Source organism: Xenopus laevis, chromosome 1S (genome assembly GCF_017654675.1).
Source record: "Xenopus laevis strain J_2021 chromosome 1S, Xenopus_laevis_v10.1, whole genome shotgun sequence".
NCBI lineage: Eukaryota > Metazoa > Chordata > Amphibia > Anura > Pipidae > Xenopus > Xenopus laevis.
Genome location: NC_054372.1, coordinates 142309332 through 142332065, shown reverse-complemented (window position 1 = coordinate 142332065; position 22734 = coordinate 142309332). Strand labels below are relative to the sequence as shown.

The window sequence follows — 22734 nt, the reverse complement described above, 5'->3', positions numbered from 1 at the left end:
TATTCCTGATGTACAACCCTCTTGTGTTGTTTTTACTGTGCCAAACATTGCTTCATTGCCGAGAGTCTAAATTTGTGCCAAAATATTTGTCCCAAAGCCCACCTTTTTCCCCACCTTTTGTGCCTCTGAAATTCCTGCAGGGGGCAGAACTGGGTATCTATTTACAAACACCAAAATGCCTTCTACGTTATTCATTTTAAATATTACCCAATATATATATATATATATATATATATATATATATATATATATATATATATATATATATATATATATATATATATATATATATATATATATATAGTTCTCAATTGTTTTGACGCTCAATTCAGAGTCATGTAGGCTTTACTATCACCCCCCGCAACTGAAATAAAACTCTCTAAAGTTTTACTTATTCTTTTGCTAATGGCCATATCAGTCAAGGACCTGATTATATGTTGATAACATGGGGCTGGGTTAGACAACTTACAGAATACTTTAGTTGGTGAAGCCAAGGAAAGAAGCAATTATCTCATGGGTTGGTAATTTAATCTGATATACTGCTTTAATATGAAACTTGCATAAGGTGAGTCTTGTCTGCTGCCCTCCAGCTGTTGTGGGATTGCAAATAGTAATATCCCTTATGGCTGCTGTTCCTTCTAATTGGGGCCATTACTGAAACTTATAAAAAGAAAAAATGTTACTTCAAGCAAGAGAGGCACAGCAAGCCTGGGGAATGGAGTTCCATCACTTGAGCACCATTCCTCTTTATATGGCTTATGGCCTGGTTTAAAAGATGCGGAAACACATTATCACATTTACTCTGACAAATCACTTATTGCTACTTATATTATAGACAGGTATGAGGCTGGTCCTCTAACTTCAATAATATTAACTCTATTTTTGAATTCATTGAGTAAAACTTAATGATATAGGTTATCCTGCACGTGGAGGTGGGTTATCAACCTGTTGCTATTTATTTGTGTGGTTGTTAGGAGTTAATACCTCACATACATACACATCCAGTCATTATAAGCTGCACATTGTGGTTGTTTTATTACAAAGATTGGGGAAAATGATGAGTATTAAAATTGATTAAGCTGCTGTCTGTATACTCTGCAAGTTCTGTCATACCAGCTGGAAGAACAAGAAGAATGTACGTTTTGATTCCTTCTACACTAAAAAGAATTCAAAACAACTGACATTTGCTGGGATAAGACAGTCAAGTTCCAAAATGATGAGGTGCAGCATAACTTTCTCATGTTTGCTATGGAATAATCAAGTTCACCTTTACAGCATGCAGGAAATAGGGGCAGCAGGCCCAAACTGGATCTGTGAATCCTGGCAAATGCCAAAGAGGGGCTGCCAGGGAGATGCCATAGACACTTACTATTTATTGGGTGTGGAAAGAGCAGGCCCAGATTTGTGGCAAGGCCTGGGCTAGGGCGCAGAATTTTAGGGGGCAGCATGCCGCCCAACTACACCTGAATTGGTTTGGAAGCACTGGGGATTCGTAAGAGATACAATAGTTTTTAAAATTTACTGTGCACCAATTCCCAGTACTCTGAACCCGATGCTGAAAATTTGCACATGTGCACAATGTAAGGAGAGAAGAAGGGGAAGGGAGTGCGTGCTATGTGAATCCGGCTCTGGGGGGAGGGGGAGTTTGGGCCTCTGTGTACAGGGCCTATTTTAAATCGCAGTCCAGACCTGAACGGCAGTGTATTTACAATTTACTGTTCGTGTAGTTTGTCCAAAAAAAAAAAAAAAATCAAATCTATCTGTAGCCTTCCACAAGTTGTCACAGTCTACATTCATCTTCTGCTTGGTAGTCTGTACTGTCATGGAAATCAGTGGTCCCTTATATTAATTCCCTTTCATTGACTATTTCACAGAAATTAATTTGCTGCCGACACATAGGGCTGTATTTATATATATATATATATATATATATATATATATATATATATATATATATATACAGTATATATATATATATATATAGAGATAGATATATATATATATATATATATATATATATATATTGAAGGCCCGTGCCTAAGATGGCAGCTTTAGGGTGCCTGTATAGTAAATTATAATTGTTATAAATAAAATAAAAAAAATCTCCCCTATTGCCATATAAATCTGGCAGCGGGGCGGGGGTGAGTGATATTAGGCGAATAGTTATCATGGCACGAAAGTGATGCCACACACAATCATACGCATGACGTTATTTCCGCAAGCTGAGGCTGCACTTACGTCCGGTGCCTAATTGCAAAAGCAACAGTTACCTTTAATACAGCTCAGCTAAGAAAAAATACAAGGTTCAATGTACTACCGTTTGTACAATGGATTCTATAGTCTAATGGGGGGATGTAATAAAAGTTGCAAACAGCAAATCAGTTTGCACAAATAAGAATAAAAATTTGCATTTTGCAATGTAATATTCTGTTAGTGAATTGTGAATTTTCATTGCACACTTTTAAGAAGAGCTTAAAGGTGTCATCATCTCTTGGAGCAAACATTATTATTATTAGGATACATGATCCCACTAAAAACCCCACTAATTAAAGGTACTTGTGTAAAGGACCTTAGCGTCAATGGGTGCAGCATAGTTGCAGCTAAAGAATAGGGTGCATATATCTAAATAAATAAATAGCCACAAATAAAACTACTTCAAAAATGTTTTGCTACTTTTGAAGCATCGTCCCCAATTGAACCAGTTTCAGTTCCCCCTTTCAACAGCATCAAGTCTGGGAATCTGGGGAAAATACAGCATTATAGGGAAACAAATCACAATTCCACTTTTTTTTACTGCACTTGCGGACGTAAATGAGCCCATAAGTCCTGATGAATAGAACCAATCACTACATGCCATGATATGTGGTGGAAAGCAGAGGAACACAAGGAAATACAATTGCAGTAAAAATATGCTGATGGGTGTAGGAAATAGGTAAGAAGGGGCCCTGTAAATGCAGGAATGTTGGGGTTCACATTTGATGTGTGGGAATATGAATCAGGAATGGATAGCTTGATATTCTCCCAAATCCCACTGTAATCCTCTGGTCTGATGGAAGATAAAGGTTGAATTGAACTTAAAATGCTGTTTAGTAATTGCATAAAACCTCAAAAATTATGAATTTTTTTCGTGCAGGGAATTATCCAGCAGTTTTTATACAGTCTTGTGATTGTGAGGGAGCATATGTAGTTTGATACAGTGACTTTTTATTCATTACAAATTATGCAAGGTGGGCAAAAAGTGATCCAGCAATTTAATCCATGTGTATTATTGTATTATTATTATCCACCTGTATCTTGAAAATTGACTGATCCATTCCCCCCCCCCCCACCAGTCCCTTCTTAATTGGGATCAGGGGGTGCAGTTGAGAAAAGACTTGAAGGTATAAAGGAACAGTAACAACATAAATTTTATTTGTTTTAAAGTAATGAAAATATCATGTACTGTTGCCCTGCACTGGTAAAACTGATCTGTTTGCTTCAACAAGCTATAACCAAGCTGCTGTGTAGCAATGGTGGAAATTGAAAAAAGACTATATGGCACAGGATAAATAGTGGATAACAGATAACACCATTATGTTCTACAGAGCTTATCTGCTGTGTAACCTGAACCCTTTCTCCTTTAAATGGCTGTCCCTATTACAACACAGCAGCTTATTTATATAAAATATATCAGTGTTTCTGAAGCAAATAGAGGAGTTTTACCCAGCCCAATTCTAAGGAAATCGCCACCTGAGGCGGCTCCTGCAATGCCACCCCCCTCGCCGGCTTTCCCGTCAGGAGGGGAGGCAGGAACACTAATGCGGAGAGTGCAATTGTGGTCTCTCGCATTAAAATGGAAATTCGGCTCTTAAAGGTACCAGGAGTGGCTTTTTGCCACCCCTGGAAACCTCTCCAGCGTGCTGCCTGAGGCGAGTTTCTCAATTCGCCTCATTGTCAGCGCGCCCCTGGTTTTACCAGTGCAGGGCAACACTGCATTATATTTTTATTATTATAAAACATTTTAATTTTTTGATGTTACTATTCCTTTAAACCTGCCCCTTCATCTGACATCAGGGGGAACAGGCTTCAGGAACACTATCTCACCAGTACAGTCATCCAAAATCTGTATTGCCACTTCAGTGAACATACAAAAACTTTTGTTCACTGTGGTGAGAAATACCAACCCATGCCCGAAGAGATAGGAACCCTAACAACATGCCATGCATTATTACTGGGAATCTATAGTTACAAAATTTATTTTGTCATATACCTGAAAGTCTCTTCCAAACATGTTCTAAAGCAGGGGTGTCCAAACTACGGCCCATGGGCCAAATGCGGGCCGCGATTTTTAATTGGCCCGCAGCAGGTAATGACAAGCTGCTCTCACCGCGCCCCCTGCATTTCAGATCTAGGGTGTCTGGCTGAGCTGCTCAGCAGAATGTGTCTCCTTCATTATGGACCAGTGGAAAGTGCAGGAGCTCCAGGACTTTGTGCTGTTGTGTCAGAGCAACCCAGACATTTTGCACTGCCCAGAGTTGAAGTTCTTTACGGACTGGCTCATTAGGTAATGGCTTGCAACTGGGGTGCCACTTCCATACTGGACGTTTTGGTTCATTTACACCAGGCAGCAGCATGTAAAAGACATTTTTAATTAATTGCAAATTGTAAGCAATATTTTTTCAGCATTCAATCAATATGAATGCCTGTGCCCCAACATGGCTGCTCCTGGCAGAAGCTCCCTCCCGGTGGGGGTGGCCTAGCGCTGTTGGGGGGGGGGGAAAAAAAACTACTTTTAGGCCCAACAAGAGTGTGGGTTCTATTAGCCCGCACCTTTGGTTGGAGTTCCTCAGCATCAGCCCTTATACTGGTTGGGGAAATACTGGAAAGCACATTAACTCAGTTGTTTGTCACGGCAAGAATAAAAATATGTAAAATCAGCTAAAATCCTATGCATTTTCAATAATTTGCCCTGAGGGAAATGTGGCACTCCAAATAGCACTCCAAAGAGCATTAACTTCCATTTGCCCAATATGCCATTAAATATCAGGTATTCTACCAACCTAAGATCTCTGCATAACCCAACCACTTCTAACACTGCCATTGAGCTAAACACCACATACAAAGCTGATGGAAAAAAATAAAAACTGGGTAAATAGGCTGTGCACAAAATATTTTCAATATAGTTAGCCAAAAATGTAATGTATAAAGGCTGGAGTAACTGGATGTCTAAATAATAGCCAGAACACTACTTCCTGTTTTTCAGCTCTCTTGGTTTCCACGAATTAGTTACCAGTCAGTAACCAATCAGTGACTTGAGGGGGGCCACATGGGTCATAACTGTTGCTTTTGAATCTGAGCCGCATCTGATCACCTGCTTAAATATATTGCAATATATGGACAAACAATCCCTGTTTTGTTTAAAGGGTAAGGCATTTTTTAGTAGCAGTATGCACAAAATGTCTCTGTCTTAAATATATTGATAATGGGTTGAGTGCAGAGGACTCTTGTATTTGTCTATATGTATTTTGTGGTCACAGCCTCATTGCACCCCCGCCTAATGGTTTTAAAAAATAGTGGTGAGCACAACTTTCCCTTGTTTGTTATAGTTATACAGGAGCAGTGACCAGCTCCATGTTGTAGCTCCCACCCCTCCCAGCTATAGTCAGGTGATCCCACTGGTGTCTAATAAAAGGGCAGCCAAGTTTGGGAGTTTTACTTTGAAAGCAGCAAGTAAGTTGCAGGTAAAACCTAGTCCCTTTGTAAAATATATAATGAAGCAATAGAATTCTTAATGAATCAGATAAAATTGAGCATAGGACTGGCCAGATATGGGATGACTTTGACGTAGTTGGCCAGCTTAAATATATTGCAATATATGGACAAACAATCCCTGTTTTGTTTAAAGGGTAAGGCATTTTTTAGTAGCAGTATGCACAAAATGTCGCTGTCTTAAATATATTGATAATGGGTTGAGTGCAGAGGACTCTTGTAGTTGACTATATGTATTTTGTGGTCACAGCCTCATTGCACCCCCGCCTAATGGTTTTAAAAAATAGTGGTGAGCACAACTTTCCCTTGTTTGTTATAGTTATACAGGAGCAGAGACCAGCTCCATGTTGTATCTCCCACCCCTCCCAGCTATAGTCAGGTGATCCCACTGGTGTCTAATAAAAGGGCAGCCAAGTATGGGGGTTTACTTTGAAAGCAGCAAGTAAGTTGCAGGTAAAACCTAGTCCCTTTGTAAAATGTATAATGAAGCAATAGAATTCTTAATGAATCAGATAAAATTGAGCATAGGACTGGCCAGATATGGGATGACTTTGACGTAGTTGGCCAGCTTAAATATATTGCAATATATGGACAAACAATCCCTGTTTTGTTTAAAGGGTAAGGCATTTTTTAGTAGCAGAGCAGTATGCACAAAATGTCGCTATCTTAAATATATTGATAATGGGTTGAGTGCAGAGGACTCTTGTAGTTGACTATATATATATATATATATATATATATATATATATATATATATATATATATATATATATATATATATAGTGCTTGAATTGGGAACAAAAAGGTGAAGGGATGGTGTATGTGTGATGTGCAGCCCCGCCCACAGAAATGGTCTGGTATGAGGTATAACTTATAAGGGGGCCCCTGCCGCCAATGTTTTTGTTTTTTTTTTAAAAAAAATTTTGGGGCCCCAATTTGTTTTTAACTTGAAAGGGGTCCCCTGCCACCAGTTTTTTTTTTTCAAATTTTTTTTTGGGGCCCCAATTTGTTTTTAACTTATAAGGGGGCCCCTGCCGCCAATGTTTGTTTATTTTTTAGGTTTTTTTACATTTTTTTTTTGTTGGGGCCCCAAGTTTTTTTTAACTTATAAGGGGGCCCCTGCCACCAATGTTTTTTTAAAAAAAATGTAATTTTTTTTTTGGGGCCCCAATTTTTTATAAGGGGGCCCTGACCATCAATAGCTTTTTACAACTTGTGTGGGGGGGGGGTTACTTTTTTAGTGCTGATGTCTGTGTGGTCTTTTAACTGCGATGTGGAGTGGGCAGGATATGGGGTGGAGCTTGGTCGTCAGTGTGGGCCAGGGGGCCCCAAAAATTTTGTTGTACGGGGCCCCGTGATTTCTAATGGCAGCCCTGCATAGGGGATCCAGTGCTCAGGTAGGTGCTTGCATGTAACACCTAGGACAATCAAGACCAGCCCCCATGCTTTATGCTCAGAAAGTGACAGGTGAGTACAGGGAGGTGACTGCCCTTTTGCCAGTTTGGCTTGATAAAAAGTCCTCTGCTCTTCCATCTATTCTCCCTCCTTATGCTTTTCTCACCCCAAATGTCATTCTTTCCCACCTTCTGCCCCTCTCTCCTCCTGCTCTTCTTACCTCCCACTCACCTTCCCTTTCTCACTTTTCTACCCCTTTCTCCTCCTGATATTCAAATTCTCTCTGTCTAGTCTGGCTAGTAGTGTGTGTGTGTGTGTGTGTGTGTGTGTGAGGCAGGGGCAGAGCAGACAGTTTTACCACGGCTGGGCTTAGTGGTGTGGTGCGACTGTCCTACCAACTCCGTCCTGATTTAGTGGTGATTCCTGGGCTGACTGGACTTGAGGGATGTCCCGCATTGTGTTATGCGTACCTCCAATCCATGTGCAGGCAAGTCTAGATAGGCTTGGACTGCTCCATTTGAAAAAAAATACTGGGGTGGTTGTGGCCCAGCACTGAGTCATTGATTGAATTTGTTTGTTCCTGGATAACCTTCGTTCCTTGTTCCTGAAATCCTAGTTCCAGTGCTCTTGTTCCTGTGATCTTGTTCCAGCATTCCTTGCCTTCCTGTTAATGACTTTGTTTTGACCTTGTATTTGATTTTGGCCTGTTCCTGTTTTCTTCTGTTACCATTAAACCTGCAATATCACTATGCCTTCTCCACTTGTTTATGGCTATCCCCCTGGGCTTCCACCATACCCATTACCAAGTGTGAGACTAACTCCTGTTACAACGGCTTCCCGCTGTGAACTTACACATAGGTGCAAACGCAAAAAAACACATTTGTATATGCCAACACCAATTCATATTTTGTATACACTTGCACTTACGCCCGCACAAAATAAATAAGTTATTATGTTTTTTTAACATGCATACAAAGTTTTATATATATTTTTTTTAATACGTTATATTTGCTCACACATGCACACAAATACACCTATTTCTACTTACCACAACATAATTCTTTTTTCAGGGGAATATTACAGTGATCTTATCAGTGTCAACAGCTTCTCACATAATCCTTCCCCTCCTACTTACTTTTATTACCTTCAGATAACTCAAATCCTTCTGATAGATCTGCTTCTAAATCCCCTAATTCTTTATACAAAAGGAGATATTTATTCCATTTTCTGTTGCTGAAATGCATGAGTGAGAGGGATCTCTGCTAACCTTTTGTATATTGTTTTGTGCTTTAACCCTTATGGAACCTTCTGCTCACAAGAAATATATATATATATATATATATATATATATATATATATATATATTAAATATAAGAGTAGTACACTGTGCTGACCCCAGATACCATCCCCAGACAGCACCACAGTTAGTACCGTCTATCTGACTTTCACTTACATATATATTGTTCTGCTGATTATATGTCATAAATATGTCGGTCTTCTCCTATCTACCTAATCTATTATCCTGGAGTAGGAACAGATACTTGATTAAAGGATAACTGATCTTAACAATAATATATCCTTTTGGAAGGGTGTTTCCCATAAGACGATTGCCTAAGGACAGTCAGAAGGGAACAGTCTCCCACTTGAAACCTGCAAGTGACCAATCTACCAAAATATCTTTCAGGAGCATAAATTGTTATTCACCCTAAATCTTTTTTTTTTTTATTGAAGCCCAATTAAGTTCATCAAATTCACAGAGAGCGAAAACTTCATTTAAAAAACACACAAAGTACATATAAGGATGTATGTAAACTAATACTAATACTTCACCCTTTACCCGGACAGATGAATAGCAATGTGTCTTTGGTCCCACTGTTGCCACCAGGGTAAGGGAGTCCCTTTAACCCCTACCCTCCAGCCAAAATGCTTCCAAGGTAGAAAGTACTGAGCAGACCTCTGGGGGAATCCCATCCACTTTTTCGCAACACTGCAGACCACATCAAGTGGGGGAAGAAATCTAAATGCCACTTATACCCAATGTCTCCCTTGTGCTCAGAAAATGGGAAATTTATACTAAAGTGTCTTAGTATGGATGTGTTTCCCTTTCTCTCTGCAGCATGCTTGCAGAACAGACAAGTAAATCTAATTCATCTGCATGTATTCACCTCTGTACAGAATACTATAAAGCTGGGTAAGTAATAAAACGCACAATATGCCTTTAAGGGACATTATCATTTTTTTAATCAAGTGCTGTAGTATCCTTCATTTAGCAAACAGTATCTGTCATTTAGCAAAAACTTTTATTCTAACTAAAAGGTTTTAGTTGTATTTGCTTGTGTGGGATGATCTTGCCTAAGCTACAGTGTAACCCAGCTGTATGTTATCTTTCCTACCTGCATTCTCCTGCCATAGACTCATTCGGATCTAATTCATCCACCTATAGAGGTAAATCTATGCCATAGTTGTGTACTCTGTCTAGAGACAAGAAAAAAGGGTTGGTTTCAATGATGCCTGGAGCTTTTGCCACAAGTCCATTTTCTGAGGATTTTAGTAATGCAATTTATTTATAGTTTTCACTGCATGCTCCATTTAGTGGTAGAATTATGAATCAGACTAATCTATTTATATTTGTAAATTAACTGTTTATGTGAAAAAATCTAAAGTCATTGGGATACAGTTTCCTCCATTAATGTTTGTATATTTAGTCACTGCAATTACTCTTTTTTTTTTTCAGTTAGTCATTTTTTTAACTTTCCAACTTTCAAATGGGGGTCACTGACCCCTTTAGTCATAAAACTATTGATATGTGAGGCTACAATGTTAATAATATTGTTGAATGGTCACAGTCAGCCCTGAAAAAAAAACACACTTGATAACCATCTTTAAAGGGGACCCGTCACCCAAAAGAAATATTCAAAATCCTATTTTATCACATTAGTCAAGCAAAATGAACTTTATTTACACTATATAATTTATTTGAATCTTCTTTCTTTCAGTCTAGGAATTCAAAATTATAGCAAGCAGGCAGGAGCCATTTTGTGGACACTGTCATTAAGGCAAGCATTATATCATCTCAGAATCTTGTTTGTGCACCAGAATGGGGGAACTGATGTCCATCCCCATGCACTGGCTACACAATTAAACAGTGAAGAGAATGGGGGAATGTGTGGAGAGCAGTGATACCTAGGAAGTGCTGAATGGAAAGTGAAAGTAATTGTCTGCCCTGCCTCTATGCCATTGGCATAGAGGAGGGGCAGACAATATTTGATTGACAGCTGATATTTTTAAATGAGCTTACAACTGCTATGAATGCTTTAATAAAAAATAGAAATTGGATTTCATGTTTAATTTGAAAAGGACTTTTATTATACAGATTTTTGTGTCTGGGTGACAGGTTCACTTTAAATAATGAGGGGCAAAGGAGGTATATATATGTTGTGTCACATTGCACACCGCATTGACTTGTTAGAACACTAGCAATGAATACTGTAAGTCCTGGTTAATGTTGTTTTCTATGGAGAACAGGTGCTTGCAAGGAGTCATGATTACACTTACATTATAGACAGATAGATAGGGCATTATAGACAGATCGTGGGGGATTTTTTTCCCATAGAAAAGAGGAGGCCACCCCTTTAGACTGGAGGAACTGAACTTTCATTTGAAGCATTTTATGAAGTGCTTCACAGTAAGGGCAATGAGTTTGTGGAATGTCATGTCAGGTGTTGTGATGGCAGATTCTATTAATGCCTTTTAATAGGGGCTTGGATGATTTCTTGAATAAGCAGTTAGTATAGGTATTGGTATATATTGGTATATATATTGGTATAAATACATGTTATATATGTGAGTGTATAGATCGGTCTGTATGTATTTATATATATATATATATATATATATATATATATATATATATATATATATATATATATATATATATATATATATATATATATATATATATATGCACTGTGTTTGTTTTGGAGAAATTTAACTTTTTCAACCCTGCTTAACTATGTATCTAGTGTGGGGCAAGCTGGCTGGGTGTTCTAGGCAACCCATCCATCCACCTCCTCCAGTGAAACATGCCTGGTCATGTGGAGGTAGAAAAAGAGTAAAGAGTGGGGAGCAGGTGGGACTGGAGATCCTGGACTACAAGAGGTACATGCCTAGCACACCCCCCCCCATTGTGGTGCCTAAGCACATGCTTTTTTTGCCTCCCCCTAGTCCCGGCAATGTAACTTAAAACAGTTTATTTTTTGCACAATTAAAAAGACTTGTAATTCTAAGCAACTTCAATATACATTAATTAAAGGTCAAAAAAGGAATTTATAAAACATGTCACCCCTGCAGAGGAATTCTACCCCTCTCCTAAGATACAATACTAACACAATACTGTTCTGTTTGCCTTATTAAAAATAAATAAATCATTGAATAGAGCGGTGTAGCTACCTTGCTCTTACAGTCTCTTTAAAAATGTTCACTTGTTTTTAAAATTATTTGTAAATGCAGTGGCATTCGTTTGTTTATCCAAGAGTCTAAACTCTTGAAACAATGTAGCAAATTTCAGTTCTTCATAAGGTTAATCAGCTGGGTTCTCCTACATTGTTTCAGCCAGACAGGTAGTATTTTCAATACTAATTACATTTACAACTGACTTTAAAACCAATGACAATTTTTAATCAATGGATATCGGTAATTGACTTAGAATTACATGTGTTATGTGGTTGGAGATCCCCATTAAGTCAAGTGAAATTGCCTTTAATAAGAAAAAAAATTCTATTTTATGAAAACCATTGTAACAGCCATCTTGTTTTGATGGTTCAGTCGCTCATGTGAGCTGAATGGAGTTCAGTTCTATATTAATGTGTCTAATATGACAGCCTTGCCTGATTGCACAGGTATTTCAACACAAAAGTATGAAGGGATAATTGTTCTCTGTAATCCCTTTCTGTTGTATAGAAACGATTCTGATATCAGCCCATTCCCTCCACATACAATGCCCATCAAACAATCAGCCTGGAACTCCAGATGCAGGGAACAGATTTTTTTTTTTTACTCAGTCTCCGCTCGGATTAACAAGATCTCAGATTCACAACTCACTGCAAACAAAACCAGCTGAGATTAGAAGGCCAGTTATCGTATTCATGGGGTTTAGCATTTCTGTACGGGGGATTATGGAAGCTCTTTTCTCTCTCTCTGCCATAAAATGGTCTGAGTTTTAAAGCAGCAGCTTTAGTGGAATGAGGAAAAGGTATTTAAAATACAGAAAACTTCCAGTATAAAGAAATGAAAGGAAAATGCTTTAAGCTGAAAGTATTAAGGTAAAAGGGGTCTCTGTGTGAGCGACACTGATATGCTGTTTTATAAGGCCATCCATCCAAGGAGGAGCGGTACAGAGAGTGTGGAGATAAACTAGCTTGATCAACACAGTTGCACCAACAGTATGTCATCTAATGGGGACAGTGTTAAAAAGAAGATGAGCCCTTTCTCAATTGAAAGCATTCTTTCTCTCCCATCACAAATGACTAGTGCTCTCCAACAGGAGTCTGGGTTGACAAGAAAGATGCAGAGCCCAAAGGATTTCTTGGTAGTCACCTCTCAAGATGAAGTTTTGGTAACAGCTTGTAACTGCTGCTGCTGCTCCCATTCCATCCATTTCACTCAGGATTCCTCGTGGGTTGGTAAGTACACATAACTCTCGATAGATAAATAGATCGATAGATGGCTGGGAAACATGTACCTGTACCATGCCTCTGAATTATTTGATTGTTTGTCTCTGTGGTCAAGTACCTGTCAAGTTATTGTCTTCTTTATTTGTTACAATGTCTTACTTTCCATGGTGATTTTTTTTAATCTTTTTTTTCCACTGTATACATTAACCTGGTATGCAAATATCACAACCTTTTGCATCTTGCAAAGCACAAATGATGAATTTGTGTATCACAGACTTTAGTGTTCCAGCTGTGCCTATAGAAATAATGTTTTATTTTACACAGTGTGTAATCATGTCTGGAAGGACGGACAGACCCAGTTCAGGCTGTATTTAGCTAGTATCTCAAAGCCATTAGTGTGTGTTTAAGTCTTCTAGATTTTTGAGCTACTGATCATTTTAGAATGCTTTCTATTGAAGTAGCTTGCTCATAAGAATCTTATGAATAACATAAGGGAGATTTCTGTTTGCAAAATTCCTGAGCTACTTTAAAGGAGTTGTTCATCTTTGAGTTACCGTTTAGATTTTTATTCAGCAGCTCTCCATTTTGCAGTTTCAGCTGGTTGTTAGGGTCCAAATTACCCTAGCATCTGTGCATTGATTTGAATACTACCGCAGTCCTGAAGTACTGGTCCTTCTGTTGTTCAGCAATAATTTTCTCCCCAAAGTTATAGGTTTAGAGTCATTCAAGTTATTGACAGACTGCCCCACTGACCAAGTGGCTGAACAAACAAAAACAATTTGCTCTACTCTTTCTGCCAACAACAGGGGATGGTCCTATTACTTTAGAGTCTTCCAATTTTTTTAACCTGGGCATGTACATAAGTGGGGGAGGGGCAGTTTAGATAGATAATCCAGCAGTGCTTGTGGATCCAGGATTATCTGTAATATCTGGCCTAGAGAAAATAGAGAGGAGTCAAATGTGTAGGGTTCTCGTATGATACCTATTTTGCCCATGGTAAAATGGGTCAGTACCATATTAGTAGTCTAGGTCTGTTAAAATGTCTGTATATTAGGAAACTTATTGGTTTAAAGCAACTGTATGTAGAGATAAATAATGTACACAAATACCAAAGTTCTTGGGGGAGAGAGAAAGATGATAAAATAGTGAGAGAAAAAGTCCAAATACTCCAAGAGTTAAATATAATTGATTCAATACTCCAAGAGTTAAATACAAATGGTTTAATCCCCCAAGGGTTAAATATAAATGGTCCAATAGCTCCAAGAAATGTTCCACGTGGGGTGCTGCCTCCTTGATCTGCTGGTCCAAAGCAGGCAAAGTCTATATGTCAACAGCATTACAGGACACTATGTTGAAACGACTATAGATAGGTCCAGATAGAAATGGACAGGGAAGTAAGGCCAAAATCAGACTTCCCTACAAGTTAGCCTTTTATTTGCCTTTTTTCAGTCTATTGCCTTGAAAGTTTGCTTATCTTACTTATTTACAATCACACATAATTTGTTCATTTTCCTGCTTCATCTTTGACTTTACAACAGAATGCTATCTTCTATCATTTTTATGCAGAACTTAAAACTGACAGGGCTCACACCATACTTCAAAGAGGCATTTGCAGGGGTAACCAGACACTCCAGATACACTATTGTAAGCAATTTTAACATTGTTTGCCAAGCTCCATTCGTTCAGTTCAGTTTCAATAAAAAAAAAACGTGTCTCTACTAGGGATGTCGCGGACTGTTCGCCCGCGAACTAATTCGCGCGAACATCGACTATTCGCGTTCGGCGAATGTTCGCGAACGTCGCGCGACGTTCGCCAATTTGGGTTCGCCTTAGCTGGCGCTTATTTTTGCCCTCTCACCCCAGACCAGCAGATACATGGCAGCCAATCAGGAAGCTCTCCCTCCTGGACCACCCCCACACCCCCTGGACCACTCCCCTTCCATATATAAACTGAAGCCCTGCAGCGTTTTTTCATTCTGCCTGTGTGTGCTTGGAAGAGCTAGTGTAGGGAGAGAGCTGTTAGTGATTTGAGGGACAGTTGATAGTAACTTTGCTGGCTAGTAATCTACTTGATACTGCTCTGTATTGTAGGGACAGAACTCTGCAGGGATTTGAGGGACATTTTAGGTTAGGTAGCTTTGCTGGCTAGTAATCTACCTTCTACTGCAGTGCTCTGTATGTAGCTGCTGTGGGCAGCTGTCTGTCCTGCTGCTGATCTCTCATCTGCATCTGTTCTTCAAACAACTGCCACCTAGCTGTCTAAATATCAATAATAATACCGTCTCCAGAAACACCACCCGAGTGACGTTTTTCAAGCAGCAATAATATATTCCGTATCCAACGGCTGTAGTGTATACGTTGACCTTGCAGGCATTATTTGCCCAGTCTTTAACCAAGTGCCACCTAGCTGTGTGAGCTTTTTCACATTCCGTGTCCAGAAACATCACCTGAGTGACGTAGTGTGATTTCTGCCCTTTACAGCACAAAACGCAGCGCTGTGTCAACAATGGATTTTTCAGATACATTTTTGCCCTTGATCCCCCTCTGGCATGCCACTGTCCAGGTCGTTGCACCCTTTAAACAACTTTAAAATCATTTTTCTGGCCAGAAATGTCTTTTCTAGCTTTTAAAATTCGCCTTCCCATTGAAGTCTATGGGGTTCGCGACGTTCGCGAACTATTCGCATGTTTTGTCGCAAGTTCGCGAATATGTTCGCGAACATTTTTTCCGCCGTTCGCTACATCCCTAGTCTCTACACACAGATTAATTTAGTTTCCATCTTGTTACATTGTATTACTTTTCTCTCAAAAGCGGATTTGTTAGTAACTACTGTATACTACTTAATGCTGTTTTACTATTATGATCTATTTACTTCTGTTTGCTTCCAGTGTTGGACTGGACCACAGGGATATCAGGAAAACTCCCGGTGGGCCCAGGTGTCAGTGGGCCCTCTTGCTTCTAACCATTTGGCCTATTTCATGATCATTTCCTATTTCTTTAAGGGGCTTAATAATGGAAGAATAGAGTATAATATGTAGAGATAAAAGACTAGGAGAATAAAGAGGTTGAGTGAAGAGAGCAGGAATAATAGTTTGGAAAGTGGGCCCTCAGCCTAAGGTTTTCTGGTGGGCCCCTGGCATCCCAGTCCGACACTGTTTGCTTCCCCCTATCACCATATGAGGGCACATGTACATCCGCAAGTGCAGGTGCAAGTGAGTAAAGTGCAAATTCAACTGCAGTCACCATGTTTTTTCACACAGTGCAGGGTTTGTTTGTGATATGCATTGCATCGCAAATCAGAAGTCTGTCTGGTGTATTTTACAGTGTTCAACCTGCAAGTGAAGTCTGTGCCCAATATTTAAAGGAGAAGGAAAGCCCCAGGGCGCAAAACCCCTCCCCCCTCCCCTGTGATGCCCCCCCTCCCCCCTGGCCTACCTGTCCCCCTGGGCAAATGCCCCTAACTTGTTACTCACCCCTCTGCGCAGGTCCTGTCCACGGAGTTCGCAGTCGCCATCTTCTCCCACGCGCGTCTTCTTCCTGCTCTGACCGGCGTCTTCTGGCGCATGCGCAGTAGAAACAGGTACGGTACAGCTCTATTGCGCATGCGCCGAATGTCACGAAGTGAAATCGGAAAACTTCGTGACATTCGGCGCATGCGCAATAGAGCTGTACTGGTACCTGTTCCTACTGCGCATGCGCCAGAAGACGCCGGTCAGAGCAGGAAGAAGACGCGCGTGGGAGAAGATGGCGACTGCGAACTCCGTGGACAGGACCTGCGCAGAGGGGTGAGTAACAAGTTAGGGGCATTTGCCCAGGGGGACAGGTAGGCCAGGGGGGAGGAGGGAGGGGGGGCAACACAGGGGAGGGGGGAGGGGTTTTGCGCCCTGGGGCTTTCCTTCTCCTTTAAGTGCAAGCGTGCAGTGCCTTGAGACACTGAGTGCAAAAGGTGACCATGGGACTACTGCCTGGTCAGAAGGTCAATAGGTGCAGCAGCGAACTATTCGAAATGGAAGAAGGGAAGGACTGTGCAACTATATAGAAGTCCTAAATGTAGGACTGCAACTGCATTTAAGGACATCTATACACCCTATGGATTTCTTTGCTTCTTTTTAACCTTTCCTCCTGTTTTTATTCCTATTTTGGTTGTTTTTATCTCAAGCCTCCAGGATACATTGGCCTCTACACATGGTACATGCTAATCATGGAGATGCTGATGCTGTGGTAACAGTGGAACCCCCAACACTCCTTTCATTGCCTCACACACAGAGGCGAACACGGCGTCACCGCACCATCTTCACAGAAGAACAACTACAAGCTTTGGAAGAAACTTTTCACCACAACCAGTATCCTGATGTCATTGCTAGAGAACAGCTAGCAGGCAGGATCCAGCTCAAAGAGGAGAGGGTGGAGGTAAGAGACAAACAAGTGGATCTTTCTCCCGATATGTCCACGAAATGCAGGGTGATATCGGCTAATCAATTTCAACAATGGGAATAGTTGCCGACAGGACAAGGACCTCATCAACTAGCCGATACCGTCTACAATCGGGGGGTAAAATTAAAGCTGCCCAATTGATATCTGGCTGATTTTTGGCCAGATATCGGTCAGGAAGGCCTGTTGGAAGACCCCATACACGGGCAGATAAGTTGAGAATTGGTCTGAAGGACCCGAATTGGCAGTTTAAATCTGCCTGTCAGGTCACCTTAATAATGTAATAGTGTCATTGATTACAGGTCGGTTGTAGCCACACCCATTTAACAGTTGGTTGCACATACAGTAGACAGCAATGAAAATGGGTTCTCAAACCTCAGTGAAAGTGGTAAAATAGGTTTTATAAATCTCCAGTGTGGAGAACTTAAGCTTTTGGTCCCAATAACTTCAATGGAAAGACATTGCTAACACATGTGAATTGCTGCTTTGAGTACATTCAGAATCGATTTAGCTGGCCTAGGTGCAGAAACCAATGAAACTGCCAGGAGTATATATTAACACTGGGTAGATTTTAACCAGGGCAGAAAGCCATAGCAATCAATCAGTGATTAACTTTGTTCAGCTTACTGTAAAAAAAAATTGGTCGGCTGCCATCATCTGAATGAGGACAAGCCCAATTTTAGTAAAGTAACCAATTAACTTTGTTGGGTGATTAGTATATGATTGCCAAGGATAACCAAGCGCTTAAAGGACAGGTAGAAATACTGTATTAGATAGCCTCCAGGGATTCTAAATGCAGACCACCAAACTCCTCTGGTGCACCAGTATCATCTATGCCAGGGGTCCCCAACCACTGGGCCACGGGCCAGAACTGGGCTGCAGACAGTCTTGAACTGGGCCGCCAAGCCTAGCGACCAATTAACCAATTGATGAATTGGATGCCGGTGCACCAGAATTGGACACGACCCCTCCCAACAACCCCCCGTCCTTGCAAAATAAAAAAGGTTGGGGACGACTAATCTATGCCCTCCTAGGCATATTACAGAATTTCTACAATTTCTGTAAAGTGCAACTGCAGAGAATGCTGCGACACTGATATTTTAAAGCGGAATGCCAATGAGAAATAAAGTACCTCAGGCAGGTGCATTTTTGTAAGAAGAGGAACACTGGCTCTTTTATATATCTATATGCTAAAAGGAAGTCCCTCCTCCAGGAACTGGGCATCTGCAGAGCTGGGTTAGGGCAGCGGTAGAGCTGGAGTGATGTAAGGGGTGGGCTCCAGGGCCTTTACATAAATGAAACTACCCTGGATTAAATTTAGAGCAGAAAACTCATTACATGATTGGTGCTATGGATTCCACTGTGAGGCATGATTCTCTGGAAAGACCAGTGGGTGGACAAAGCTCAGTGATGAAGTGCCCACCAGGCACATGGCTTACTTGCTTAATCTCTGACCCCAGCCCCTAAGTCATTTGTTCTTAAATGAATTAATTTGTTGACTCAAATATGATGATATGATATCATTCAATGTCTTATGCTGTGCACTTTTTTCTTTTTTTGTATTGAATTTTCAGCAGACGCAATTGGATATTTGGTAGAGGTGTTAAAATAACGTCTACAGCGCTTTCTATCATTGTAAATAATTTGTTTCAGCACATACAATGGTTACGTAGCTATCTTTTAAATGTTTCTATTGTAAGGTACTCTACCTCTTTTTGAATGTAATATTTTGATGCAGGGGTTTATGGAAAGTTAAACGTACATAAAATGAAAAATGATTTATTTTGTAAATGTGCCCTCAGGTATGGTTCAAGAACCGAAGAGCTAAGTGGAGAAGACAAAAGAGAGGAGCAGCTTCAGTGATTTTCCTTCAAGCAGCAAAAAAAGTAGTTGAAACCTGTTAGTATACCAACAGCACACATCCATTTACAACCCATAAAATACCTCTGCTCGGTGTATAACCCCTTTTGATAGGAGTGCATAACAGGAGAAAAAAAATCTTATTATATTTTTGCAAGTGAGTTATGTAGAGACCAGGTGTGCGCACAGTACTTAATGCCGCTGCAATCCTCAATGAAGTTTCATACTCTCTGATGATCTCTGTATAATGGAACAGAGTTTGGGACTAACCCCTTCTTCAGAGAGGAAAACCAAAGCTGAAGGGGCCACATTAAATATTAATACAATTGAAATGATAGATTTTTGCTTTAGGACCACTTTGGTAGGACTTTGCAAAAGGTGAATGTCCCCTTTAATCTATAAATGTAGTTATTTGTATAGGGGCAGTTGTAGGGTATTGTGTGGCTTTTAAAGGGGAACTATCTTGAAAATTAAAAATAAATACAACTTTCATTCCACCGAAATAAGAATCTTTCTAAATATATTAATTTAAAAATGTTGTACCATTTCTAAAATAATAAAGCTACTCTTCACTAGGGATGTGCCAAATGCAGGATTCGGTTTGGGATTCGGCCTTTTTCAGCAGGATTCAAATCCGAATTCTAATTTGCATATGCAAATTAGGGGCAGGAGGGAAATCGTGTGACTTTTTGTCAAGGAAGTAAAAAATGTTTTCCCCTTCCCAGCCCAAATTTGCATATGCAAATTTGGATTTGGTTCGGTATTTGGCCTAATCTTTCATGAAGGAGGCTTTACTTGGTAGTGACCTTTATGCCTACAAAACAGGAATTAAAAAGGAGCACCTGCTTTAAGGCCTCTGGAAGAAACATCAAATAGGTTAGTGAACAACAAGTTGCTCTTGAGCCACATGCCTGGAGTACACCATTACCTTAATACAATATCCTCTGCCTTCTGCCCCATCTATCTGCATGTACTGATGTGCAGGGGACCTACTAGTTAGCACACACAGAGTAAACTTAGGTTGGCAATAGACATGCAGATTTCATTCTTTGAGTGACGAGCACTTGTTCGTGTCCGTTTGCAGATCTACAACTAACCATTCAGATTCAATAACTAGGAAAATTAACATATCAAATGATGTTCTGGCCATTAATTGACAGCCAGCATTTGTACAAAAGGTATGTCCAACAAATAGTAGTGGCAATCGCCCATTGATATCATCAGATAAGCAATACCAGCAGAGATCTTATCGGTAGCTGAAATAAATATCTTAACCTGTCAGATCGACTAAACAACCAATCCCCATTTTGGAAAAAAGGTTGGGACATTCCACACATGATCAGAAAATCTATATCTTTGCATCTATGGCCAGCTTTAGTCACAAAAACATTGAAGTATGCATTTTCACACAGAAATTTGCTGTGTGAGTGCTAAAAAACAGATCCTATTCCATGCCAGTGCACACAAAAATAGAGGGCATAGAAGGTAGTGAGTCAGCTACCCATGTGCCATTAGCCATACCAAGCAGTGCTGCTTTTGTACTCATTTTAATAATGTGCCAGTATCCTTTTAATTAATCAATACAACATGTGATTAGGGAATATTCCATTATGTAGGTCTTCATTAGTTTTGTTCATACTCTGTTTTGGGTTGGAAGTAGGTTTGCCGCCTTTCAACTCATCGAAATTTGGGTGGGGCATGTGATAATTTATGGGCAGTGTAGTGGCGTCAGGGTGGCTTTTAATATTTTGTATGGAGAATATCTACTCAACACTGAATTTCTTATACCCAGTCATGATGGAGAAACAAACAGTGCAATAAACATATAAGCACATTAAATTGTGTGTCATTACTTGTAAAATTGTATATTTCTAAAAAATATTAATCTCTCTAATTATACACTAAATCAAAAAAAAACAAAAAAATAGACCGCTCCAGCTCACCGATCTTCCCTTCGTCCAGGTGCTCAATCGTCAGTGTCCCCACTGTAAGTATAGCAAAAACTCAACAGGCAGTTGGCACTTCTGGATAGATTTATTGGGAAAGAAACTGCTGTGAACCGCCTGACGCGTTTCGGGTTTGTATCCCTTAATCATAGGTTAGCCTATAGGTTAGTATTTAGTGGGCTGGTGGGGGCTGTTTGGGCCTCTTTGTATCTGAAATGCCAGGGCCTATTTTAATTCTCAGTCCGGATCTGGTTATGACGTGGGTCAGGGTTATTGCATCACTTAGACACAATTGGCTGCCTTTCTGTCCAGTTTTCTCAATTTTTTAAATGGGACAGAAAGTTTTGAATGGTTAGCCATTTGAAAAACTGATATGTCCAGTTAGGGTTGTCACCTTTCTTTGGCCCACGATCCAGACAGGGGGTGGAGTAACTGACATTGTTTGCAGATTGAGAGACGTCACAGGCTATGAAATGGCCAGCGATTGGCTGATCACCATGTCAATAAAGGGAGATATGTCTTGTCTTGACTCAGAAAGCCCTTCTGAAAACCGGGCTGTCCAGGTCAAATCCAGACAGATGACAACCCTATGTCCAGTTGAAACTCTACACAGGTGGCAACCTTCCATTATCTATTCTGCCCGATGAGTAAGACCAATCCTTTCACTAAAGGTGTGGGATCTATTATATAGAAATCAGTTACCCAGAAAGCTCTGAGATACAGCAATGCTATTTTTTTTTTATTTTTGATTGATTAACTTTTTTTGTTTCTGTAATGATAAGACATTAACTGCACTTGATAATAACTAAGCCATGCTGAGGTGTATCTTGGTATTAAGGGTCAGGACACACAGGCAGATTCAGGGAGATTGTTCGCCTGGCCACAAATCTCCTTTTCTTCGGGGCAACTAATCTCCCTGAAATGCCTCCCCTGCCGGAGGGTTGGCACTTGAAGGAATTCGTTTTCCAAAGTCGCACAAAGTTTCCTCGTGAGGCAACTTCGGGCGACTAATCTCTTGGAATTTGCCTGTGTGCCCTGACCCTAGGGTTGCCACCTTTCCTAAATGTTTTACCGGCGGGAAGGGGCATGGCCATGACGTAAAGGGGGCCTTGGCCACGCCGCGGAGATTTCTTGACAGGGGACATAGTCAAAAAAGCTAAGTTTACAGGGGATTGGGGGCAGGCCGAGGGGTCTTTTTAAGGGTATTACAAATTTACCGGCAGCTACAATGCGGGTAAATTTGTAATAACGGCCCCGGCCTTGGCAGGTGTTTTACCGGCTAACCGGCTGGGTGGCAACACTACCTGACCATTAGATGGTTTTCACTTATTGGCCACAAGGTTTAGGTTTTACAAGGCTGAAAACCAAACAGACCTTAGAAAAACAGAACCCCCCCACACACACACACAGCCAGAGCTGCTCTAGGGAGTCATGAGATGGTTAAAAATTAATCTTGGAATTTCAACAGAAATAAAAAGCAACTGAAAAAAATGCCACTTTATATTTTAAAAATAGTGCAAGTATTTACACTTGAAAATATAAATGGTATAAAGCTGGAACCATTACTTAACACGCCAATGAGAAATTAACTTCCGCTATATCTAAAATACAACTTCCGGTGATGTATCGCCATCACAACTACATTTCCCAGCAGCCTTGTGCTATTCCATTTCATCTTCCGG

General features: G+C 40.3%; 1 protein-coding gene across 2 annotated transcripts; it reads left to right on the top strand.

Moving 5' to 3' along the window:
- The first annotated feature begins 8600 nt into the window (after window positions 1-8600).
- On the top strand, window positions 8601-20933 carry gsc2.S (goosecoid2 S homeolog). 2 transcript variants are annotated; one of them, XM_041580297.1, is made up of 4 exons: window positions 8601-9334; window positions 12673-12824; window positions 16975-17225; window positions 19049-20933. In XM_041580297.1, exons 1-4 carry the CDS (start codon window positions 9261-9263, stop codon window positions 19148-19150), a joined length of 579 nt encoding a protein of 192 aa, XP_041436231.1. In that variant the 5' UTR covers window positions 8601-9260; the 3' UTR covers window positions 19151-20933. The 2 variants fall into 2 exon arrangements, with proteins under 2 accessions (XP_041436231.1, XP_018099597.1); XM_018244108.2 differs by lacking the exon at window positions 8601-9334 and having other exon boundaries at window positions 11190-12824.
- The last annotated feature ends 1801 nt before the right edge of the window (window positions 20934-22734 follow it).

What these genes read in the sequence shown, in the direction of transcription:
- gsc2.S (XM_018244108.2), top strand. Translation starts at nt 12,587, where the DNA reads ATGTCATCTAATGGGGACAGTGTTAAAAAGAAGATGAGCCCTTTCTCA. An exon ending in TCAGGATTCCTCGTGGGTTG is followed by an intron (nt 12,825 to 16,974) that starts GTAAGTACACAT and finishes TTTTATCTCAAG; the next exon opens with CCTCCAGGATACATTGGCCT. An exon ending in TCAAAGAGGAGAGGGTGGAG is followed by an intron (nt 17,226 to 19,048) that starts GTAAGAGACAAA and finishes ATGTGCCCTCAG; the next exon opens with GTATGGTTCAAGAACCGAAG.